Source organism: Lepisma saccharinum, chromosome 7, assembly GCF_977018435.1.
Source record: "Lepisma saccharinum chromosome 7, izLepSacc3.1, whole genome shotgun sequence".
NCBI classification, from domain to species: domain Eukaryota; kingdom Metazoa; phylum Arthropoda; class Insecta; order Zygentoma; family Lepismatidae; genus Lepisma; species Lepisma saccharinum.
This window is the reverse complement of record NC_139235.1, coordinates 94,864,177-94,885,041: the sequence shown is the minus strand read 5'-3', so window position 1 is coordinate 94,885,041 and position 20,865 is coordinate 94,864,177. Positions and strand designations below refer to the sequence as shown.

General features: G+C 39.3%; 1 protein-coding gene across 6 annotated transcripts in view; it reads left to right on the top strand.

Moving 5' to 3' along the window:
- Positions 1-20,342, top strand: part of LOC145990041 (uncharacterized) — a 51,754-nt gene extending 31,412 nt beyond the window's left edge. For 5 of the 6 annotated variants that reach the window (XM_083125673.1, XM_083125672.1, XM_083125674.1 and 2 more), the window contains exon 2: positions 19,760-20,342. In XM_083125673.1, the coding sequence (XP_082981799.1) occupies positions 19,760-19,784 (25 nt within the window). In that variant the 3' untranslated portion in view covers positions 19,785-20,342. Of the gene's footprint in view, positions 1-5,004; positions 5,524-19,759 lie in introns of those variants that run through there. The other variant, XR_014441925.1, reaches the window with a different exon arrangement.
- Positions 20,343-20,865: the final 523 nt, after the last annotated feature.

Genomic DNA, 20,865 nt, shown 5'->3' with positions numbered 1-20,865 from the left:
TCCTCGGCTGAGATTAGAAAGTGACGTCAACACGAACAGATTTTGACGTATTTATAAACATATATAAAAGTTCCAACTACAACTGTATCAGTCTAACTATAATTATCTGTGACAACTTGAACATTATTTGAAGTAACAAACATTTTAAAAATCTTAACTTCTTACATATATAAAATCTTAAACTGTCAGGTTCCTTACAAAATTTTGATGGTAAATATTCAAAATCAACACTTTTTTGGAAAAAACTAAAACAATTACTCGTCTTGTAAGCAAGGAGTCTCGGGTTTGATACCCGGTGGAGGCACAGTGGTTCGGATCCCATTTTAAAATGTAGTTCTCGTCACAATTAGCCTTTCAGCGCATAAAGTGGAATTAAAAACGAACTCAAACAAGCAAATAACTTTTCTGAAAAATGCAAACAGTCCAAAACGACCAAAAGGATCTTTATCAGAATTGGCGTACGAGGGGCTGGAATTGTAAAGATGGATAGCACGTAGACTCTTTCTAGGAAGCACCATACACAAGATGATTTTTATTTAGTATTTTTAGAACTTTCCACTCTCAAAAATTGTAATCGGAGGTAATTCTAGGGGGGGGTACTTTTACCACTGTAGGTTTTACCCCGAGTTCTTCACTGCTTTTATTTGAATAATTTTATTTTTCTCGCCATTTCGGAGGAGGCTGCAACCCCATCAGACCCCCCTCTGGGTTGTTGAGTTGGTGTTTTAAGTCCACTTTATGCACAGTAAGGCTAATCGGGACTGGACCTACAGTTTTTAAAGTGGGATCCGAACCACTTGTGCCTCCACCGGGTATTGAACCCGGGACCCCTTGATTACAAGGCGACGACGCTACCACTGCGCCATCTGGGAGGCCCAGACCCCCCTCTGGGTACGCCAGTGTTTATCAGAAACCTTCGTTATGTCCAAACTCTTTCCCTCGAAATGTAGCCGGGTAAAATACATTTACTATTGTTTTTTGTGTATATTTTTATTCTATTTTCCTGGCATCTACACTCTCCATTTTCCTTTCTTAGTTTTATAATACATTTCTTCTTGCTCCTACCCGCTCTGCTATTGTTGATGAATCGTACTACTTTTCTTTCGTGTTTTCTCTCCATTTTCTATCACTCTGTCAGACTTTTTTCTATTATTTCTATCCAGGGGTGCCCCCAGTGGGATTCATGACGCTCTTGCGTCATGGGAATTTTTTGGGGGGACAAAATTTTATAGTATAGCTACCATATCTTTACACAAAAATGGAGGGATCATTTTGTTTGATTGACTTATTTATTTATTTTTAGTTATGGTTATTAAATGTTCAGTATATACTTCATGATTTAACAACACCCACAAGAACACTATTTCCTGTAGCAAATATGAAAATGAGCCGTGCTCTTTCCTCTTTTAGTCTCTTAATTTCAACTTCAATGAAAGGTTTCGAATGTCGTGCTCCTTTCGAGTGTTGACATCACGGCCACTGGTAAACAATGTCTGGTGTTTTTATTGTGGTAGTTTCGAGCCGGCACTTTCTGCCCCCCCAAAAAAAAAATCACCAAGAGGGACAGATATTATGTATATTTAGATATATAAAATATTGTATAACCAACATTGCCCCTCCAAAATTTATTTCAAGTTGCCGCCTCTGGTATAAAGCTTACGAATTTCGAAAATTTTATTTAAAAAAAATCAAATTATAGACATTCAAACAAAAATTAATTACTGTGTTATTTGTGTGTGTGTGTGTGTGTGTGGAGGAGGAGGTTGAGATGAACAATTATTTTGGATGGATTTTGATGAACGACTTTGGGGGGGTTGCGTCCACAGCATCAAAATATTCCTATTTTACGATGATTTGTAAACAAGACATCATCGATTTCAAGCTATATCCCCATGGACATCTACAGGATTTCTTCCAGGGAGGAGCAAACAGAGTATTTTGTCCAGGGGGGTGGGGGCAAACAAGGCACATAATTATTTTGTTTGATTTGGTTTATTTTACTTCGCTTTTCGGCAACTTTTGGCTAAACGCGAAGATGAAGGTGAGTGATGATATGAATGAAGACACACTCACAAAGAACCCCCCTTAATAGCGTTGTCCCTTCAAAAAACATTGCTTCAGTTTGAAGTTATTAGTGTTGTCCACGGGACGAGACCGGACAGGCATTTAAAAATTCGAGACGAGACGGGATTGACCATGTGTCATGAGACAAACGAATATTTTCGAGACGAGACAGCATTTCCACGAGACGAGACAGGCCAAAGTCTCGTCTCGTGGGCAACACTAGAAGTTATCATTCTCCTGCATCGCTCTCGGAATAATTAACATATACTACCATGACTGAAATGAAATTTTATGTGTGAAATATATGATTTTTGTTGACTTTCATTTTCCAAGGGGCCGTGGCCCTCCTTTGCCCCCTTCCATGTATATCCCACTTTAGGACAACAATTTTAAATTCACAGATTACGAGTCCTGTAGGCTGTTGGCTGCCAGACACGCACGTGCGAACAACCGGAAGTGTTTGACGTATCTACTACGTGACGTTTCACACAGCTTATCAGGAAACGAACACCTTCCTATCTGAAACGATTGCGAATGAAACTCGGGGGGAGAGCTGTTGTTGGAAATTCCTAAGAACTGATTGCACCCTTGAATGATAACATAAGAAATCACTGACACAATTTCAGTTACGTGTGACAATCCTTCCGTGTTTATGTTTCAAAGGTTTAGGCACCGCACAAACTCTTGATTGCCTTTTTCCTTGTTTGTTTGTTTGACGCAACAAGCCCTGGAAAAACGAAACATTCTCCAGAATATATGCATCACAGGTTCGCAATTGCCACAATGAATTGTTTTTGCAATTCATGTGAACAAATATATGTCTTTGGTATAAATAATAATCAGGCAGATATGCGCTTGGCATAAATAAACAAGTTGCATGTAGCGTGAAAGTAGATATGGAGAGTAGGTTTTTCTTCTACCACAAAAAAACTCCTTGAACAACGCCCTTTGAGGGGAAGTATGCTTTCAGGATGCTGTCTGAGCTATGAGAGAGACATTTTTATTATAACAGTGAATGCTAGTAAAGAATCTTACTTTCACCATCACAGCAATACTAATAGTAATAGCCAGGGAACGGATATATATGCAGTAAAAATGTGCTAAATATGTAAATACAGTAAAACCTCGTTAATCCGAACTAATGGGTGGATAAGTTGACAGTCTAACGAAAGTAAGGATTTACTGAAATAACCTAAAAGAACAGTAGAAACTGCATTAAAACTCCGTTTATAGCAGCAACAAAACACGTTTATTTTGGTGCATTTTAAGGGCATAGGCATTTTTGAATGTTGATCGACTTCAAAAATTTGTGTGTTGGCTTAATGCAAGGGGAGTCCGTTACGGAACAATATGACAAATGCGATTGTTGACTTCTAGCCACATTTAAAACCTTGCATTCTGCTTTCTTTTTCTTTTGCCTGTCCGGATTAAACGAAGTCCGGCTTATCGGGATCCGGACTAACGAGGTTTTACTGTCCACATTTAGTTATTTTCACCAAAATATGGAGTTAATATGGACTTAAAATTGTAAAAAAATACCTTTTTAATAATATAAGTCTCTACATAAGATACAATCTCGTTATTGTCACTATTACCGCGACTGTCTTGACAAGAAATCAGAAGCGAATCCCGTACGTGTGACACAAAATCGTTGCATCTGGCACTGCTGTCGGGAGTTTGAAAAAAAAAAGCCGGAAACGAACAAAAAACGATTATTATTCGGATTACAGAAAACTTGTAATAACGTAATTGGAGGGTATAAAAAAAGATCGTAATCTTTCGTTTGTTCAACGTCCCTTCGGACTTTCCGCAAGAAATTCACACAGCTCTTTCGGTCACACAGGAACTTGTATAGTTATTGCGCGAATATGGAGTGGAGTATATGTTGAGAAATGTTCTGAAATATGAAAATAATATGTTGAGAAATGTTCTGAAATATGAAAATAATATGTTGAGAAATGTTCTGAAATATGAAAATAATATGTTGAGAAATGTTCTGAAATATGAAAATAATATGTAAAAATAACTAAAATATGTCAAATATGAGCCAAAACCTGTCACGGACAGCGCCGGCTTGTAATGAATACATTGACTTTCAATGGAATCGCTACAAGCCGGCAGTGTCCTTGACTGTACAAATATGGAAAATGGTTCAGATTCCACTTGAAACTGTAGAACCAGTCCCGGTTAACCTATCTAAGAATAGTGTGTCTCATAATACTAACACTAATACCAATAATAAATATTAACCATTAAGCGTCAATTGGTACGGAGACCACTAGGGTCCGCAGGTATTTTTCTCCACAAGGGGCTGGAATTGTTTGATTTATGCTGTTTAAATCGCTTATCTGCCTCTTTTGGGTAATCGCGACGATGAGGATGAGTGATGTGAAGGCACACTCACAAAGAATGCCCAACCCGGGACCCTTGACATCGTAACGCGCTGTGCTAACCACTCCGCCAGGAAAGTCGGCTGGGCCGGAATTGTAAAAGCGGATATTATATAGCTGTGCTCTAGGGTTGGCTTCACACACAATAAAATATTTCTAAATTAACATTTTCCACCTTCGTTTTAAAAGTTGTTCAAGGACAAACATAGTATGGCGGATTTACATTTACCAGTTTGGGTTTCCCCCAGTTCATTACTGCTTACACATAAAAAAATTGATTCTATCACTACTTCTGGAGGGCCCAAGCCCCATCAGCTCCCCTTGCACCAGTGACTAAGACGAAAGTTGTCTTGAAAACCGGACAAGACAAGCAGTCAATATTCATTACGGCTAGTTACGCACCGAAGCAAACTACAATAATACGACATAACACTGCACCGAAATACATTTTCGAAACCGACAGACAAGCGATGGACTTGTCACGTGCCAAACGAACACCGTTACCTTACCTTTTATCTTGCAGAAGTTCGTAAATAAGTAAACACCCTTAGCTGACGGGGGCACAACCATCCGGCTGACGTCATTCTCCCCGTGTTGCTTTCCCGTGAAGCATGTCCCAATGCGTATCCTTTGACGTAGCAGTTCGATAAGGAAGAAGACTCGACGATACGAGCTTTTAAAATGACGTTTACCACCAACAGCTCAGCATTGAGTCACAGAGGGCGTTGGTAGTTATGCTTGTCGGACGCGTGGTTCAAGCGTCGGCACCTACCGTTCAAGTATTCTCCTGACAATGGATCTATCGTTGTTCTGCATTGCTTTGGTGGTGATTGTCGTGGCTGTGTTTTCTGTATGGAACAGTGCAGAACTTTCTAACAGTGCGCCTGTTAACGGTTCGTGCAAGGCTGACGTTTACAATCGCGGTGGTTCGTGCAGAATCCGCAAGAGATCATCGCAGGTCGAGCTATTCGCCAACTTCACGCCCAGCGCTGAAAACTTATCCTGCTGGTCAAATTACGCCAAAATGACAAAACCCAGACGTGTCTACAGATTTGGGAAGAGATAGGAGGTGAGTTTCTAATAAAATTACTTGTGCACATTGTTTGCAAGTGGTGTCACAACTGGTAGCTATACTCTTAACGTTGACCTGGAGAATTTGATTGAAGGAAGAACTAGATTTTACAATTTTGTTTCAGTTGGCATTTCATAGATGCTTAAGTAACCGAATTCCCGCATCCTAGGGTACAGTACTTAACATAAAAAGAGACGATAAATTAAAATTACCCACGCTTTAATTCATTTTGTTGTATCGAATGACAGGTGAAAGGGTAACGGCTCCGAATGTTTTATGATTTTTTTTCAAATTCTCCTAGCAGGAAGACCAATTATCCTAGAATTTTGGCAATCATTGTCACACGAAATTTGAACCTTCCTTAAAGTAATGAACACTGTTAGGATTCGAAAAAAAAGTTATTTGTGTTGAAAAAAGGTAAATATGCGATATCGCCCGAACGGATTTCTTCAAATTTACAGGAGAAACTATTTACTGAAATCAGTTTCTGTAGCATTGTCGAAGTTATTCGAGGTATTTTCTTTCGCGCAAACTTAAAACTTCACCATAGAATGCTGTAGAACAAGAAATAATCACTTTTTATGTAAGGAACTTGCATTTTCTGTAAAGCGACAACATTATGCCGTTGTTTCCATTATGTACCTGCAGATGGCGCGAGCGTCGAAAGTCACGCGGTCTCGCCAGTGTTTCCAAACGTGCCTTTTTTTTACGAAATTTTTTCTTTCTTTTTTAAACTATGCTTACCTAACCCAACCCAACCCAACCTGACCTAACCTTGCCGGAAATGGTTTTTGGGGCTATCGTGAATGGTTTTTGGGGCTATCGTGATTGGTTTTTGGGGCTATCCGTCAATGGTTTGTGATGACATAATGAACACGAAAGTAGGTATTTTTCGGTGAAGAAGATTGAAACACTGCATACCCACTCCAAATCTACGAAACACAAGCACGACGCGCGATAATCCATGACGAGTGCCCGCCATATTGTCTGTTACCAAAGCGGGGTACTAATTTACTATCCTTCGGACACATTTATTTATTTTTACAGAAGAAACTACTTACCGTAATAAGTTCTTGTAGCATTGTCGAACATCGGGAAGGTGTTTTGTGTGATTTGGGAATGTTTCAGAGTTGAAATTTATGTTGTTCGTTGAAAATTAATTCTCCGACGGAGATAGCGTTTGGCGCGTACATCTTCCGACAACATCACGTTCGTACACCTTCGTACACCATCACCTTCGTACACCGTCGTGACTATCATGACGGGTCGTGATTGTGTTTTGTTGATATGCAGTGTTTCGAACTGTCTGCGTTTGCGACTAGCGTTAGAACGTGAAACGGGAGGTAGAAGAATGACGTTTGCTGGATGTGTGATTAAGTTTGTACCGGGTGTGGAGGATTCCGTGAAGTTTCTGATTTTGGGCCTTGTAATCACGAATCTGCACTTAAAATTTGGCGCTCACGTATAAATTTGCAGTTTATTTGGGGGCAGGTGAATCCGGCCAATTTCTAACATGCCCTTAACAGGGAGTCTATAGAAACAGGCGGGTAGCCGGAGCGGAGCGGAGCGGAGCGGAGGCGGGGCCGCGATAGCGGTTGGGGGCGGTAAGTCGATTACCCCAGGGGCGGAGCCCGGAACCGGCGGGAAATTCGGAAATCGAGGATGTGGAAATACGAACTTAATTGAGATTATTTTGCTATTTGCACGTGTGAGCGCCAAATTTTAACTGCTGGCGCTTATTTGGGGGCAGGTGAATCTGGCCAATTTCTAACATGCCCTTAACAGGGAGTCTATAGAAACAGGCGGGGCCGCGATAGCGGTTGGGGGCGGTAAGTCGATTACCCCAGGGGCGGAGCCCGGAACCGGCGGGAAATTCGGAAATCGAGGATGTGGAAATACGAACTTAATTGAGATTATTTTGCTATTTGCACGTGTGAGCGCCAAATTTTAACTGCTGGCGCTTATTTGGGGGCAGGTGAATCTGGCCAATTTCTAACATGCCCTTAACAGGGAGTCTATAGAAACAGGCGGGGCCGCGATAGCGGTTGGGGGCGGTAAGTCGATTACCCCAGGGGCGGAGCCCGGAACCGGCGGGAAATTCGGAAATCGAGGGTGTGGAAATACGAACTTAATTGAGATTATTTTGCTATTTCCACGTGTGAGCGCGAAATTTTAACTGCAGATACGTGATTACGGGGCCAAAATTGGTGAGTATACCGAATTTCAAACAAAATGAAGAAATTCCCGGTATTGTAAAATCGCTCCTTAAAATTTGTTGTCGGGCATTTCTTGGGTTCCGAAGGTTGAAACACTGCATGACAATTGAAAATCGAGAAAAGAGAAGGCCGATGTGTCATCCCGACGCGTCATTATTTACGACGGTATCCGCGCCATATTGTGTGTGAAGCAAACGGAAAGGTAGGAGAAAGAAGTACTCGTAATGTGAAAAATTGCTATTAGTTTGATCAAAGCAACGTCAATAAACCTTCAGGAATGTTCCGCGAGGCAGATACGTAAGTACGAATGTCAAAAATTTGACAAAACACAAGCACGACGCGTGATTATGTAGGAAGGTGTACTCGGCATATTATGTTTGAGGCAAGACGTACTGGTAATGTGAAAAATTGGAATTAATTTCATGAAAACAACGTTAATACACCTTCAGGAATGTTCCGCGAAGCACATACATAAGTAAGAACGTCAAAAATTGACGAAACGAAAAAAATAGGGGTGTCCGAAGGATAGTAAATTTTTACCCAAAGCGGAACAAGGAAGACAAATAATGACTCGTAATGTGAAAAGTTGACACTATTTTATGGAAAAAGGCATAACTTCACCTTAAAGAATCTTCCGCAATGCAGAATAGGTAAGTATCAATGCTCAAATTAACGAAATAAAAGAGAGAGGTGTTCGGGCGATATCGCATAATTACCGAAGAAAACAATTTAAAAATTACCTTACCCCAGCATGCTTGCTTTCCATGGACAGTATTTTCCGTTGACAAGCGACTGTAAGTATCGTAGACTAGTGGGAATAAATCGGAACCTTAGTAGAATGCATTTAGGGACTTTATTTAATACTAAAGAGAACCAAACCTAACCTGCCTAACCTAACCACGAAAGCATATATTGAACAAAATCTTAAGTAATCGCTAAAACTCCGCAGTATATGTTAACAGAAGTAAATCGAAATCGAACAATGTTAAAATTGCATTCAAAGCATGATGAAATCGCAATAAAACAAAAGGAACTTGAGCCGGTGGGAGCCCGGGATTATAGCCCCCCATCCAGAGATCTGGACCTGTATTTAGGGACATTTCAAATGCTAATCTCTTCCGTATATATTCCCCTCGCCTCTGTATCCCTAGTGTCGCTACTGACGTATTGTACCAATGCCGTCCTCCATAGCGGACTGGTTATCAGCGTAGCGCGTTACAACACCAGGGGCCCTGGTTCACCGGCGTACGCAGGGAGTGGGGGTGTTGAATGGGCTACAGTCTCTCCGAAATTTTGAGAAAATCAAAATTTTCAGATAAATCAGTGAAGAGCGCGGGGAGGGGGTGGGGGACAAATGCAAACTCGTCTTAAAAATAACCCCCGATTGTCATTTTTGAGAGGAAAGTTTACACATACGAAATATATTATTGTGTATGCCGCCCCCTAGAAAGCAGCTTTGCACTATCCACCTTACAATTCCAGCCCCTCCCGAAAAGCTATCCTGTTTACGAAAGTGCCAGAGTTCGAATGCCGGCCTGCGAATGGGTGTTCTTTGGGAGTGTCCTTCCATCAGTTTTCTATCATCGCAAATGCTCATCGTCGCGATTATACCAAAGTGGCATAAAAGCGACGCTAAATAATATAAGCCAAATAAATAAACTATTGCATCTGTGGAAATATATTGAAAATGCTGACAAGAAGAAACAGATATTGTAACCTGTTGAAAATTTTCACGTAAATGCGGGACGTCGGAACTTATTTCGGAGTGGGCGGGGGGCAAGTTCTTAAATCCACCAACATTTTTTTCTAAATATATATATATGCCTATATATTAATTATACATATATAACTAATTAATATAAATTATATTAAGAATTATATATTTTATTTTTTATATATTCATGTAATTTAATTGCACAAACAAGCAGTGATAAATACATTAACCAGTCAATCGATACTCTTGACGTATTTAATTGCATTTATTCTTACTGTTAGCTAAACTGTGATAGTATGTATACATTGGGGCAATACCAGCTTCATTGAGGTCACATCACGATCTAGAAGAGGTGCTCCTTAATATATAAAAGTTCTTAATTGTTAGACTTTTTTAAAATCATATCATTTAAATATAGAAAATTACCAATGGCTAGAACAAAGTTAGAACGTAATGACTGAGCATAGAAATCAACCTTTTGAGAAGCCTTTGCATCGCGGGTTTGCGGGGTCCTTATAAAATATTGATTTCTGATTTCAAAACGTTCATAGGAAGTGAGCTCCCTACCAAGACTAAGACAGATAAAACTTTCTTAGAATCTCCATACCATTGATTAAAGCTGAAGCTAAGGACTTAAGAACAACACACAATCCCACAGAGGATTATAGTGGCTGTGAGTCCAGGCACCAGAGCCCTGATGGTAAACGTACAGTAGACTGTAGAACCACAGGCAAAAGAGCCTGCGCAGACCCTAGAGTCCTGTGCATCGTACTCCCGTAATGTACTAATTAATTTTTATTATGAACAAAGACGAACCAGATGTGGAACGCGAGCAGTAGTTTGGGTAGCCGTCAACTAATTAATTAGAACAAGGCAAGGGACATTGTATCTCGTAGAACAAAAAAAATCTCTAGGTCGCAGATTCAAACCTAGTACCAGCCATCCCATCACTTTTCTAGAGTTCTCATTCCTGTAAGGTGAGTACGATGTTGCACCTTTAATAATTAATAGACAGGAACATTTCTCTCCCGTTTTATTGTCGGTTTTCAACGGTGAAAACTCCAGTAGTAAATAACCTGGTAGTGAACTTTTGTCTGTAAAAGAGAAATTTGCATATTAGCTATATGTAGGAATATAGACTACGTAAAATTGGAATCTCCACCCTCAAAATAGTCTCGCTCGTATTGGAGAGTTACTGCTTTCCAATCATCGTTGCGTTCAGTGACGTGCGGTGACTTCGACACTTGGGGTAGCAGTCAAGTGGCGTGCTCAAGGGGGCGGGGTTGGTGTGGGTCACACCCCTCCTCCCCTTAGGGCCAGTATTCCTACAAAAAAGAAGAATGTCAATAACAGGAAAAGATTGCAAAATTATGAATGAGTACTAGAAAAAAGTACACGTAACCCCAACCCACATTCGAAAATAAAAAAAACTATTTGATTTGACTCTAAGCCAGAGATCCTGGGTTCGAATCTCGGATTGGCCATTTGTGTTCTTTGTGTGTGTTCCTTCATCTCTTTTGTTGTACTAAAGGTGGCGGAAAAGCTAAGTAAAATAAACTAAATTGAGCAATCAATCAATGATTTGATTTCATTTTTGTTACTTAGCGTCGCTTTTTTGTCACATTTGGTTAATTGTGAAGATGATACGATGAAACTGATAAAGGGACGAGCACAGGGAACGCCCATGCCCGGGTCGGGGTTCGAACCCGGAACTCCTGGGGCCGTAGCGCGCTGTGATAACCACTCCCCCACGCTTGGTTGATTTTGTGACAGGTAACAAAACACAACACACTTTTTTGTAGTTTCTTCAACGATATTCATTTGACTTTTTGAGTTCTGAGATACATTTTTCATTCCAAATTATTTCATTATTCACTGCAACACATAGGACAAGAATGCGCACTCATCACGGGTTCGAATCCTGGCCTGGATTGTTCATATGAGGTCCCTTCACCAATTTCATCATTTCATCACTCAATCCTCATTTTCGCGATAACCAAATGTGGCAGAAAAGTGAAGTAAAATAAAGCAAACCAACAACAATATGAACACGCGTTCTCTTGCCCAAATAAATACATCCGTATTTATGACTGTTAGAGACAAAGAGTAGTATATGTAAATAAAACACTACTAAAACGAGAGTCAGAGAGAGCCTGAGCACATATTTATAATTTAATCATTATATATTCCATATTTCAAAAAGAAAAAAAGAAAGGAAGCATAACATTATTGTCTGCATATAAGACGTTCCCATTTCATAAATAATAAAACTACATCCCATATTATACATACACACATATTGTACAACGCGTAAAAGGTTGTGTAAATACAGAGAACATAAGTACTGCAGAAAATTTTACCCTGTGTTCTTTAGAGGATTTACAAAAAAATTATGAGAAACCAATCCCCTATCTGTCCTATAGGAGATAGACTGGGGGACCTGAAAGCCTGGGCTTTCAACCATTGCAGCGGGGGGCGAGGGGGCAAGGGAGGTAGAGGTAGAAATCTTCCTTTTCCTTGGGCCGGCCGTTTCTGCCTGGAAACTGGTCTGGCGGAAGAAAAGCGAGCTAGGGTATCCAGCCAGCTTTGCCCGCAGAGAACACCGATGGACGAGAAGCGCGTGGAAAAGAAAGTGTTGCGTATGAGCTGTGGTGGCTTTAACAAGACAATAAATATTGTGATTTGAATATAATTCGAGATGTGAGATTGATTGATCTATCTCTGCTAGACTAGCTACTCCTCAGTGCACGTCACTGGTTGCGTTTCATCTAACTTTATAAATACGTGACTTTATGGATAAATTTTCAAAACTGTCATGAATTTTCAAGAATGTCACTTTCTACTATTGTCAATTATAATCAACTTTATGCGCTATTTCGAGCGGGATACATAGTTCCGAAGAACTGAAATTGTCCCCTCTCCTTAGAAATCGAACCTGTCCCTTTATTGATAAGACGACTGCATAAGCCACTACGCTATCATCGGTGAACAGCCAGTTTTTGTAATGTTAAGTTATTCTCGAAATCGTAACTAAATGATAGCAAAAAGACAGTTTAAATATCATACGAGGCATTAACAATATTCTTAATGCTCTTTAGAACAATTTTTGTTTTCAGAATTTAAAATAGCGAAATGATTCTTGGAAAGGTAGGCAAAGAAAATATTACTCCATTCCCCTGGCTGGCCCTAGGTGGGGACCATACAATATACTCAGGGCCTGTAACCAAAATATTTTCAGAAGTCTGAAAAAATCGAAGGTTTTTGTTCCTTAGTTTGAAGTATAGTGTTTTGTACAATCACAATTTTCTACTATTACGTAAGAGCAATAAGCAGGCAGAACAAAGCCAAGAGGTTTTAAATTAGTGTTTCTTTTCATGGTTAGACGTTCATTATATTTAACTTTGACGCGCTGTGGTGAATTTACATTGTTTCATGTAAATTAATTACCACGTCTTGATTTTATAATTAAATTAATAGTGCATATGAGCTATTTTTGATTGAAATGTTTGAACACGAATTTTATTTAGTACTTGTTTAAAATATGATTTCTCTAATTTGGGATATTTTTAAGTGTGTCAAAAGAATCAATGTTGATATGAAAAGTCCGATTAGTTGATTCATTGGAACAACCAGGGACATATAAACCCACAATAAACTGTGCACAATCAATTATTTTTATCTGGCAAGGGGCACCCTGTAGCGCTGGGCCTCTGGAGAGTGCCCGAGTTGCCCCTCCTCGGTCGGCTCTGCACCCCCCCCCCAAGAAAAGCCTGTGTGAGACGAAATGTGGTGCGATGTGTTATCATGCAATCATTATTTACGTTCAGTTGTAAATGTATATGTTCAAACAGAGGCAATTACCGTTGAACATGTAACAGATTTTTGCGCAATGGCTAAAATACGAGGTGTGGCTAGAAAGAAACCGGACTGTTGCTACAAAATCTTTTATTGGTTATTTTGTACAATACGAACATTATACACTTCAAAGAACTCCCCTGTACTATCGATACACCGCTCCATACGAAACTTCCATTTCTGGAAGCAGTGCTGGAAATCATTTTCTGAAACCATGTTCATGGCCTCCGTCGCTTTTCTTTTCACAGATCCTACGTTCGAAGATCTGGTTCCTTTCAGTGCTAAGTTGACCTTTGGGAATAAAAAAGACGCACAGAGCGAGATCCGGCGAATAGGGCGAATGTTCTAGCACTGGGATTCCATGATTGGCCAAAAAGCCTTGACTGACAATGCCGTGTGGGCAGGAGCATTTTCCTGATGAAGAATCCATGACTTGCTTTTCCACAAATCAGATCGTCATCTTTTTACTAGCTCACAAAGGGTCGTCAGCACCGTAATGAAATAATGTTTGTTGACAGTTTGACCTTCGGATACCCAATTCGAATCAATTCACCGACATTTGCAGGTTTGATTCAGTTTTTGACGTCCAAGGCCGTCCAGGACGCAACTCATCCGCGGTCACTTCTCGTCCCTCTTTAAATCTTTGAAACCCCTCAAACACTTGCGTGCGTGATAAACACTCATCTCCGTACACTTCCTTCAACAAACCATAAGTTTCTGTGGTGAATTTTCCGAGTTTCATAAGAAACTTCACATTGATACGCTGTTCCACTTTCTCACTTAACATTTTTCCGACGGAGCACAGATGTACGGTTCACTTCGTTCATTGGAAATAGAACGCCTTGTTGTTAAGCTTTTAATTTTGGCGGCTTTACCATTCCACAATAACTTCATCTTATGTAAATGATCAAGAATAATTTTATTCTACTGGTTACCTCCAAAAAGACGTCTTTTGTGCAGGTTGTTGCTTCACTCTTCCCCTGCAACCACATTTTCAGCAGATTTGATATGTTAATAATGATACGACGCGGTGATCGACGGACTCATTGTTATTCACAAGTTTCCGATGCACCCGATAACTGACTACTGACCAACACCAAACTTCAACTGAAAAGTTCAAGACAAAGCGAGGGAAAACGCAATCTTCTTCCGAAACAACCACCTGGACAAAGCTTTCCGGACATTCAACAGCAGGAGGGATACAGAGAGAGTGAGGCCAGGAATTCTTCAAAGATTATTTGGTTCCTCCACAACACCTGTTTCGCGGAAATATGTCGGCTTGGATCTATTTCGGAACTGCAGACCGTTCCTATTTGAGTGTACCTCCCCCCCCCCCCCCCAATTCCTCCCTGGAGCATTGTTACGAGCGAGGGCATCTGTAGAAAACCTGCTGGAAACAGGAAGAAGCAATTCCTAGGAGTGACAATTCACGTTTGCACTTGCTTTGAAAAGACGAAACTGCCATTCCAAATCTGTTTAGGGATCTTTGTCAAGTACTTCTTTTCTTGTTCTTGCTGTTAGGGGAAACTTCATTCAGCATGATCATTTAACGAATGCAAAAGTATTTTCTTAAATTTTATTCAAAACCAAAAAATGAACAGAAAAAAAAGTACAATTTTTTATGGCGCGACAGGGGGTGCAAAAAAAACGTGCCCCCCCCCCCCCCCGGTTCCGACGTCCCTGCACGTAATTATACGAGTATTCCGTACTATTTCTTTCATTTTCTCACGAACTGTTGGTATTTGTATTTCAAAGCTGCCACATAAATAGAAGCAACAGTGCTTACCAAATTGCACGCATGCGCAATGGTGCTAAGGGCTTGAGCGCAGTCAATGGCTATTTTAAGAGTCCACAGAACTTCGTCGCAATGACTTTCTTTCCATTGGAAACAGGTTTTTAGATAAAATACCCATGTTTCGATGTCGCACCTATTGCCGTCAATGTTACGTAGCTAACTTGTTTCGTTCTTGCGTACTCAAATACCCAGTGCTTATCTTTATAAACCGTCTGACCGAATCACACGGAATGTTTGCTCTTAAAAGAATATACATGACTGCTGTAAAATTGTATTTTCTGACTCAAGTGCCTTTTCCCGAACAGCCTAGAATTGGCTTCACTATTACGATGTAAACATATTGTTTTATTGAATTTATCATTTCACAAGTGCGCATTTCACTTCCGCGAGTAGTCGCGTGTTGTACTTTCTACAACATATATAAATTAGCTACTTTCAAAAGCTTAAGTTATTTTATTCTGCATGACTATGTTTTTCGATGTTTTCATATTTATACCTTGTTACTTCTTTATTTTTAATTATTTTGATTTATTTTTTGGGGTGATTATTTTATTAATTTTGAAGGCAGATTGCACAGTCCCAATTTAAACTGTAGGTCCAGCCCCGAAGAGCCGATATGTTCATAAACCGGCATAAAACACCAATTTAAGTTTCTAAATTATTTTATATCTCTCACAAGGTTTTTTTTTTTTTTTTTTTCAAGAATACAAAATAACTTAAGTTATTTAAGAGATTATTCATTACTGCATTTTAATAACTCGCTTGGATCCCACTATAAACTGTAGGTCCAGTCCCGATTAGCCTTACTGAGCATAAAGTGCACTCAAAACACCAAATCAACCAATAACTCACTTGAACTTAGATGAAAGCAAATTAAAAGAAATACAAAATTGTCCTACTCACATGAAGATTCTTGAAGAAATCGTTCTTTTTCACTTGTATCTATGTGACATGTTGAATAATACAAAATCACTCACAAACAGTATGACAAACAAAAATAAAATACTACACGAGAAGGCGTGTGTTTTCACTGACGCTCATTGTTCGTAACCTTATTACTGACAAACCAACCATTAGGGGAGTTACTTGAACTTATGGAAGTGGCGAAGGAGTCAAGGAAGAGAACGTTGCAATGATACCAAATGCTTTGTTACAAACAAAATAGTAATGCTGTTGTAAAATTTACAACGGCGCGTGGGGCGCGTCCCGGAAGGTTGCGTGAAAAGCAACAGAATTTAAAAATTGATTCAAAGTTCATTTGTCTCTTTCAACCTCAACTTTAGTGTTGAAGAGTTTAGGTTCAATCTGTTTCAAGTATATACGCCTGTATACATTATATACCCTTTGGTTAACCTTACTCATAAGCGTCTACCTCTGATACAATGCGTATATCTTAGTTTCCCTTATATTTATGCATCTTGACCGTTACTCCAATGAGCTTATTACTGCCAAGTACTTCTGGTTTCACGCGATCAGGTACTACACACACAGCCACGAAAACAGGCGGCTGTGCAGAATTGCGCTGGTGCCACATAACGGAAAAGCGAGAACGGGACGAAAGTCGCTGGTTCCCGCGTACTGTGTGGCAACCTCTCCGGTGCACTTTTTCAGTGGCGCAACCATAGGGGGTGCAGGGGCCATTGCCCCCCCCCAACCTTCGGCGAAAGTCAAGTCTAAGGGGGGGGCAAACGTTGACGGCCAAGGACACCTGCAGGAGGGCACAGAGGAGCAATTGCCCCCCTCGATTTCAAATGTTATGCAAATAAAAATACATTTCGTAAAATGTTCTTGCTGGCTTCGCTCGCAATGCCTTCTGCTTTTCTCAGTCTCATAAAGTTCAGAGTCGTAGCTAGGTGGCGGCGGGAGTCGGCCATGGAGGCCGAGCGATCTAACTGAAAAAAATGTAAAGGAGAGAATGCCATAGCATCCCGTGAAATTATTTGCGCCCTATTAAATCGAAATTGTTTTCAGTTGCAAGAATTGGATCGAAAAATTTTCTTCCTCGCTTCGCTCGCAATATGGTTATTTTCTGTAATGTATTTAAATAGTATGTGTTTATATATATGTATTGAGTAAAACTTTGAATACGTACACAATTTAGTGTTAGCATGTTGCATATGTGTAAAACATATCTTGTACATGTAAGTTATACATGCACAGAAATAATTATCTTCGAATACATTTTCTGCCATTCAAAAATACAGTTTGTGTGCTTGTTTTCCATTATTAGCTAATGTAAAATTGAACGTGTTGAAAAAAGTATTTCAAATAGTTTGTTCCAAAGAAATGCTTTATCGCAGACTTTTAACCCCCTCTTTGCCTAATTTATGAGGATAATCATGTATTTGAAACTACTACTACTACTAGAATAATAATAATAATAATAAGTCATTATTATTGGTACGTTTATCCTGGTACTTTGCTCCCCTCCAGACAAGAATTCGTGGTTGCGGCTCTGCACTTTTGTGGTCATCCCTGACAGTTTGTATCACATGGATTACAAAGACCAACTCTACAACGAGATCTTTCATTCTCTTAAACACACGGGGTTGTGCTCCGACATGGCAACAGCGCGAACTTCTGCCACCCGCATAATTCCATGGCCATGCGTTTAGTTGTTGAGAAAGTAGAGGGTATGAATATGCGATGCACATCAGCATTTTATTGCCAACGTTTTGTAGTTTGTTTGGTCTCTGTGCACGTTTTGAGTAATATGAGATTTAATTTTTTATCAAAATCAAAACTTGAGATTTCGAAGTATCGTGTATTCCCCATGCAAAAGTCTCGACAATGTTCTTGTTTTCCGCAACAATTGGCGGTAACTCGCATTGTTGAATGAGACAATTAGGGCCTGTTATATCTGTTTTTAAAAACTGAGGGAATGGGAAAAAGAGAATTGTTGCTGTTGCCTTTCATTTTTTCGCTTTTTTTATGTAAGTGTTTTTCGAAGTTTCTCATTTTTATTGTAATTAGCAGTATTATCGCAGTTATTAACAGTATACAAATTCACAAAAGCAATATCACCAAAAAACATAACATGGTACACTGTGGCTTTTGTGTTTAAATAGTCACTAGTTTTATTTTTTGTTTTAAAAATACCTCCCGTATTTTAACATGCCTCTTTTATGTTACTATGTTATGGCTATATAATCGTAAAATTAGTGATGTTTTTATGTAGTTAATTGATTTTTTCAACTTTAATAAAAACGTGGTCTCCACTTAAACCAGGGTTGTTAAAAGTTCAGGAACCCACAAATTCTAATGTGTTCCGCTGCAGAACTGGAACCTTCTTTCTCGCACAATTTAAATCCGGTCCAAGTTACCTATTGTTTGATTAAAAAAAGGTTCCTGGACCGTATTTAAATACTTTACAGATAAAAAGGTTCTTTACGGTCCAGAACCCATTTACGCTTGCTGATTTTCTCTCCTGGACCGGAATTGAATTTATTTATAATTCCTCGACCTTTAACAACCCTGACTTAAACGTTTCACATATACCCTTTGAAAATTGTGGTACTACAGCACTGCTATCCCCCACCCCACCCACTCACCCAGTGGCGAAGACCCTGCCCCCCTCTCCCCCCATGCATTAAGAACGAAATTACTCCCATTCTGGATTCAAGCAAAGTTTCGGCTATAGGAAATCTGAGGGACTAGTATATGATATCAAACTGCACACGTGTTCTGAGAGCGGATGTTCGTTCTTCCTGTTTATTCTTCCTTACTGATAACGCTCGTCACCAGATAAGAAGTTCCATGCGTTTCATAGCTTCTGTTTGATTTTGTTTGCTTGAAATGCAACAAACGACACTATTATGGCGCTTCAGCAAGGTCGAATGCAAAAATTTAAAGCATGTTGCAAATGTACAGTCAATAGCAATAGAAAAGATAACCCCTAGATCCCGAAATCTCCATAACAAGTCTTTAACTTATTCGAGTTATTTGCAAGTCACGTGGACCACTGTACAGTCAACGGCAAAGATAATGGTAGGCAAATTTTCCATCGTTATTTTCATTCTATATCCTGTGTTGCAAGATTATTATTTTGTGTTGGTTTGAAATTCTGTTGATGCAAAAGAGATGATAAGGTTTAGATGTTTGTGAATGCATATAATTTGCACATTCCACCAACACACTAACATCTGTAGCCTATACGATTCACAGACAAATGAAGTCAAACTTTGCTACATTTGTAAAGCGTCACTCATGTAACACACATTTTTAATACATTCAGCGTGCCATAATGCTCATGTTTTTACAATTCTTAGCAAAACACCACAAAGTAATTCATAATTCTATGAAATCAGTTCATTGTGGATATTTTTAATCCAATCTCATGTCTAGAACGTTAAATTTTGTGTGTAAGATGTCACACACGTAATGCTGCTACTACTTTTGACGTTGGGTGTAAGTACATCCAATTTTGCCTGTCCGATTGCATGACGTCTAGGTTATTAATACTACACAACAGTTTTAAATATAAGTACAGAAGCTATCTTCTAATTGTATTTATCATTGTAAACACTAAAAACTGATAATACATCAAACTTCCAACTTCTATGTAGATCTGTATCAAAAAGTTGCTCCGGTCAGGAACAATACGAAAATCGTCTCATTATATCAGTGCTAATGATACACTTTGTTTCTTTGCAGTGACCCATTTTCTGAGCGGAAATGAAGAACATTGATGAGAGATCCAGCCATGACCTTTGAACCTAGGTGCTTTGTGTAGAAGTCTCCTGTACAGAAGACAAGTTTTGCAAACGGGCTTCTAAATACTCAGAAATGTATATCGTATTTTTCACAGTATACAACCTGCATTAGTAACATGTTTCACGCTTATTGTGCGCCAAAGTCTATATTGAAAGTTCAAACATAATCAAGAAACATATTTTTGATTAAAATTCCACTGATTCCATGGTTGAAACGAGAACCAAGTTACAATGATTGTGTGCATTTGAAGATACTCTCTATCGTTTGGAACATATTTTAACAGACATGCAGTGTTTTGAATTAAAGAATCATTCATTAAAATTTCATGAAAGTAAAAGCATGTTTCTTTAATCAAATTTCAATAAATTTTCTAGCCAAATATACCAAATAAAAGTTTTTGTGTTATGTCTAATTCTCTTATTGTGCAACAAACTTCTTAAAATTACTTGTTTACTTCAATTTTGAAGAAATATTTCGGCACTGCATCGAATGTGTTATGTAATAAAAGTTTGTTGCGTTCCAACAGTTATTTTCACTTTGATCCTGCAACACTGAACATAACTTTTAACTGAAACCTTCTCAGGGTATTGAAGGAAACTTGACCGACAAAGGATTTTGACTTCAAAATTTTTTCTTCGTGATTCAACAGGTGTGTTTCACCTACGCATGGGCGTAGTTTGGTGGGGGCTGAGGCCACCAAATGCATGCGGCATATGCACAAAATAAATAAGGAAAGAGAAGATGCACAACAATTTAGAAAATTCATCATGAAACTTTCGTGATGTAGCAGTCACTTCGTGATGTAGCAGTCACACTTAAGGAAAGAAGTTCAGGCTATGTCTTGATGCACAACAGTGTAGGTGCAAGGTGCGATTTTTGGGGAAACTGTGTCATTAACTATCCACCCTTTGATCATGAATGACACATCCCAAACAGGGATAATTATTTCCCAACCATGCAAACTATATTTTTCAATGTATCATGATGTCATCAACCACCTGAGCAACAGAGTGTCAAAAGATAAACCAGAGATGGTGTTAGAGTAT